Genomic DNA, 5,626 nt, shown 5'->3' with positions numbered 1-5,626 from the left:
ATAAGTGATTAATGGAGGAGAGAAAAAAAATGAGTGACTGAAATTTGAAGGTGAAAAAAGACTAATATCGTTATTTTTGATAAATATAAAATTGATAGAGGTACATTTTGGAAAGTACATGTTAAAAGCTTTTATGATTTATTATAATAATAATAATGATAATAGTAATAATTTTTGTTTGAACATTAGTACATTACCAGTTTCATAAATTGAGCCAAAGAATTTTTTTTGTTTCTCTCCCTCACATATATACCTACAGTGACAATCCCAAAAATTTGTCATAAAGATTCAATATCTAATTTCACTATTATTATTATGTCACGTTTAATTCGTAATTCTTGTTCTAGATTAACGCTTTCCAGATTGTTGTTGTAAGTTTTCTTCATCCAATTTTGCCCTAAATTCAATTATCAGTTTATTATATGATTATATCTTTCATTCAAACAAACAAATTACTTACTATAATCTTCACTTTGTAATCAATAATTGCATCTTATAGTATATATTAAGATTATGTATATATGATGATGCTAACTAACTAACATTGTGTTTACTTTTCGCTATTGTTATTATTGTAAAATTAAGCAATAATAATAATAGTAATAAGTTTGGTGGTTGTTCAACAAATAGAGGAAGGTATATATCAACAGAATCACATAATAATAAAATTGATGAGCCACTCAAAGTAGAAAATGCCGAAACGGTTACTAATGTTCCACCACCTCCTCCAGCTGACAAGGTACACTTTGATGACCGTTTATGTGTGTGTGTGTATATATATATATATAATGATAATGATTAATGATTTGTTTGTGAATTGTAATTAGTTACTAGTGCTCGGTGGAAGTGGATTTGTTGGCTCACATATATGCAAAGAAGCGTTAAGTCGCGGCTTGTCCGTTGCTAGCCTTAGCAGGTATAAATGAATGCTATTTTGATCTTGATCTGAATTATATATGGATAAAAGGGATAATTGTTGATTTGAGCTCATTGTATATGAAAAGTGTGGGGGAACATTTATCCGCTGCCGGTATCCTTCTAGAATAAAAATTATCGTTGTATCATTTTGACAAAGGTGATTAAAGCATGACAAAGGGGTATCACTTTATATGGTGATTTCATGTTTTAGTTAAGTTAATGGAACGAGTGTCGGTGCATGTTAAGTGATTCTTCCCTAACTGCTGGTAACATTCTTTTGCAGATCTGGCAGGTCATCCATTCAGGAAGCATGGGCTAACAAAGTGGACTGGCATCAAGGTATGGCATCTGGTCTATGCATATGGTTCCATATCATATATCTCTGTATACTTCTCATGTACATTTAGATAACTTATGAACGGTCAGCCTTTGACAAAACAAAATGTGCCAACTATTATTCCTCATATTGATTATCTCCGTTTTAGTTACAAGGACTGTCACTGTGTGAAATTGTCTCAGCAATGTTACTTTCTCTTTGGTGCCTGTTAATATAAATATTGAATCCTGCCAACATGGCAAGCGATGTGTATGAAAGGCTGATGTGGAATAACATTTGTGAACAATATTACTCTGTAGCTAAATAACTGGTCACTGTAAACTATACATGCTAATGGCTTAATATGATAAACAAGATTTATTGAATTTGATTCTTAGTCTGCAACAGTTTTCTAATTTAGTTTTTTATCTGTTAATTGGTATTTTACCCATTAGTAGTGACCAAATTGCTTAGTTTGATTAAGAATCTTATTATTTGTCGGATTTTGTAGTGGTATGAAAATATTTCTCATTCTAATCGATTTGTCTGCTGGATCACTAAACTTTTATCTATGTGTTATTTAGGGGACTTGTTATCTGGTGGCTCATGGAAGGAAGCATTAAATGGAGTGACCTCTATTGTGTGTATTTGCTTATTACTCATATTCTCAAATTAAGTTCATAATATATTGTTCATAACTTTTTGAGACCTTCAAATAAAATCTTGCTTGTTTCTCATGTGTATTTTTTGAGCTTTCCTTTTTTGGATAGTTAAAAGAGCCTTTAACTGTTTCATTCAAATTATCAACATGGTGCTTTTAAATTTTATGATACACACTTTAATGTCTGTCTATAAACTTACAGGTATCCTGTGTTGGTGGTTTTGGTTCCAACTCCTACATGTACAAAATCAATGGAACTGCAAATATGACAGCCATTAGAGCTGCGGCCGAACAAGGTTCGGGCTAAGATCATCTGTCTTCATTTATTTCTCTGTTTTTTATGCTTCATTCAATGCAGTAACAAAGTGATAAAACTGTCGAGGATATCATTTAACATCTTGGAACTTAAAGACAACTTATGTCTATTGACACCTAACATATAAGTAAACTGTTTCATGCTACAGGGGTTAAAAGATTTGTATACATATCTGCTGCTGACTCTGGTGTGATCAATTACTTTTTACAAGGATACTTCGATGGAAAGGTAACTGTGGAACATTTGCTTTTGGCTTTCATAATTTGTTGTTTATTCTTAAAACAATTTGTACATCTGATGATATAGCTGAAATTTGGTCATTAGATGTTAATCTATGCATAAAATGTTGGTAATTATCTCAAAAAGTTAATAAATAAAATGCAGCTTAGAACTTAAAAATGTTCATGATAAAGTAACATGTAGGTTCTTTTACGATCTAAACTGGTAGTTGTGTAATATTGATGCAGAGAGCCGCAGAAACAGAGTTGATGATGAGATATCCATATGGACGTAAGTGTTCTTTGATATTTTTATACAAATTGCATCTATAACTTTCTTTTCTTTCCAAGTAAGAGAGAGTTTTACTATTCTGTGAAATACTAGCTGGATATTTAAACAATGTGCCTGCATTTTTTTTATGTCATCAAGCTTTACTTGGTATATTTTCTTTTTGAATGACGTAAATTTTTTTCGTAATCTAGTCCCTTCAAATGTATGATAAAGCTCTTATTATTTCAGATGCCATTTTGAGGCCTGGCTTCATTTATGGAAAGCGTCGTGTTGGCAACATGGAGTTACCTCTGGATGTCATTGGTTGTCCACTAGAAATGGTACCATCGGTTTTAACCGCTTTGTGTAATTTCTTGATTGTTGACAGCATTTTATTCCCCTCTTTGAATATGATAGATAGTGATGGATGTCCTAGTAACTTAAGGTCCAATGGAATCCCAGCTTAAGGTTAAATGTACCTGAGATGACTACCAAATATACTATTCTGAATTACCCTTCCATTGTCAACAGATTAGGTAACTATGCATGTTATTTCAAGTTGGTTGAGAGTTGAGACAAATTCTTAGGCCAAAAAGTTTGTGCTATATCCCAATACTATTATACATACAGAGTATGGTGTACCACAGGAACAACGAGCCTATAATTAAGGACTAAAAGGGATTGAGTCCCATGCTCTCGTAGAACTACTGAAGTGCAAATTCCTTGTAATCCCAGTTTTGATCTTAGTTTAGAGTCTCTTTAGGGTTTGTAAATTATGAGTAAACGAAGAGCGATCCTTGTTCAGGCTTAAGCTTATACCCTACAACCTAAATTAAGAGCGACCCTTGTTCAGGCTAGGGTTTATACTACAACCCATATTGAGAGAGGCTTCACTTAGTAACCGTTAGCTTAGAGGATATATCATATGGAATTCAATAGAGAGCAAAGCAGCAACCTCTGTTCCCCTGAAAATCTTCGGCTTTTGTTGAGTTATTCCTTTTGTCCCAGTGACATTCATCTCTTGGTTTATCATTCTTTGAGTTATGGTGTCCAGTTTTCAATTTTAGCTTTACTGTAACAAATAGGTAGCTTCTTTTCTTCCTGCCCAGCGACATAGAAATCCGTCGATCATGATTTCATGTCAAGTCTTCACCATTATTCATATTATCATATACATGCTATCATATGTGACTTGAGGGTATATGTATTTGTGAGTGTAGTGTATTTAGTCTTGAAATCAGTAGCAATAAGAAATTTCTGAACGGAGTTGTGTCTTCTATTGTTTCAGACTTGTTTCTGTTATGGAGAGAAAACATATCACTCATAGTATGATATTTTTGAATAAAAGTGGGAATTTCAACTTGAGGTATTAAGAAAAAGAGTTTCATGTTACTATAAGGTGGTTGAAATGCATGTGGTAATCATTAGTGAGCACCAATGGAAGCTTTGTATAATTGTTAAAAGAATGGGTTGGTCACTTTAGGTATCATTATAAAATATTACCCTTGCGGAGTCATGAAAAATGCCACACTATACTGTCAGTTGAATTGCAAGTTATATCACAAAACAGCCATCATTTTAATTGGCAGGGAAAAAACCATCTTATGCTATAGCCTGGTACAATTATATGCATGCAGAGTATGGTACATTGGGGAGAAAATTAGGATATTTATATGCCAACTAAGATCAGGCTTCGTCTTGTTGGAAGTTGGAACAGACAGAAGGGCTCTTGGTAATTGTTGTGTAGAAAAATATAGTTCAACACTTCAACTGACTTCACTGTGATATAAATCTCAGATGGTCAGACCATCTGTTCAACAGCATAACTTCCACAACGGTTTTAGGTTTATTTAAAGTTTATTGGGTCAGTCTGGTGCTTTGAGCTTAGCGTGTTACATTATACACGAGGGGAAATGTTCAAAGTAGGTAGAATTGTTGGCTCCCACTTATTAGCTTTGGTTGCTAGTAAGTTGTACCGTTTATAATTTCTTACTCGATTAGATCTTGAATGGATCTTGAATGTCAGAAGTAATCCGGATGTTACAAAAATGCTACCCTTTAGCTGCTTTAACTACGACCAACTTTTTGCAATGCTTTAACTATGACCAATATCTTGCGCTGCTTTCAATCCTAAATGTCACCCATATTAACCGTTCCCTTTTAAGGCAACTATGTAACAGTTACTACTTGCTGTGTGTAGAGGTCGTGCAGGTTTAACGAGTCAGTTTGGGTAGTTTTATATCTTTTTACAGTTTAAATCGATTAAACGATAATAGTTAGCTATTAAGGAAGTGGGTCGAAAGTTCCCAAAGTGTGTTTTTAGTGTGCAAGCGTTTATTCCAAGTTTAAAATCATTATTGTAATTAAATAGTTCATCTCATCACAATTACAACACTTTATTTTGTAACAAAATAAAATAACTAAGAACAAATAGTGTCGCAGCTCTACCTAAAAGGACCCGATGACCTACAGCTAAAAAATTACTCGTTTTTACCCAAACTTTTGACATGTACTAAATGAGTCAAATTGCCACCTCTAGTTGTGTTTGTGTTGTTTGCCATTAGTAAGCCAATGATGACCTCAATAATGATTTTGTTCTTCATAAATGCAGGTTCTCCAACAAGCAAAGCCTCTGAGAGAAGTTCCGCTTGTTGGTCCATTGTTGACACCTCCTGTCAATGTTACAGCTGTAGCAAAGGTAGCTATTAGAGCAGCTACAGATCCCGTGTTTCCTCCTGGCATCGTTGATGTCCATGGGATATTACGTTATAGCCAGCAGAAATAATATTACGTAAGAAAACGTAGAGTGGGGGAGCTACTTGAGCATTAGGGAGTCTTTACTGTAAATTTCCTTTTCTTTTATAATCTTTCCACAATAAAAACAATGCATCTTTGGTTTTTTGCAAAGATAAAGTTTTTTACTGTA

At 33.8% G+C, this 5,626-nt stretch overlaps 1 protein-coding gene across 1 annotated transcript; it reads left to right on the top strand.

The window, feature by feature from the left end:
* The first annotated feature begins 221 nt into the window (after positions 1-221).
* Positions 222-5,626, top strand: LOC122610305 (uncharacterized protein At1g32220, chloroplastic-like). The gene is made up of 10 exons (XM_043783302.1): positions 222-371; positions 586-739; positions 828-916; positions 1,202-1,257; positions 1,819-1,874; positions 2,098-2,191; positions 2,360-2,439; positions 2,679-2,721; positions 2,950-3,041; positions 5,312-5,626. Exons 1-10 carry the CDS (start codon positions 316-318, stop codon positions 5,483-5,485), a joined length of 894 nt encoding a protein of 297 aa, XP_043639237.1. The 5' UTR covers positions 222-315; the 3' UTR covers positions 5,486-5,626.

Source organism: Erigeron canadensis, chromosome 1 (genome assembly GCF_010389155.1).
Source record: "Erigeron canadensis isolate Cc75 chromosome 1, C_canadensis_v1, whole genome shotgun sequence".
NCBI lineage: Eukaryota > Viridiplantae > Streptophyta > Magnoliopsida > Asterales > Asteraceae > Erigeron > Erigeron canadensis.
The sequence above is the reverse complement of the archived record's forward strand: the minus strand, read 5'-3'. Positions and strand labels throughout refer to the sequence as shown.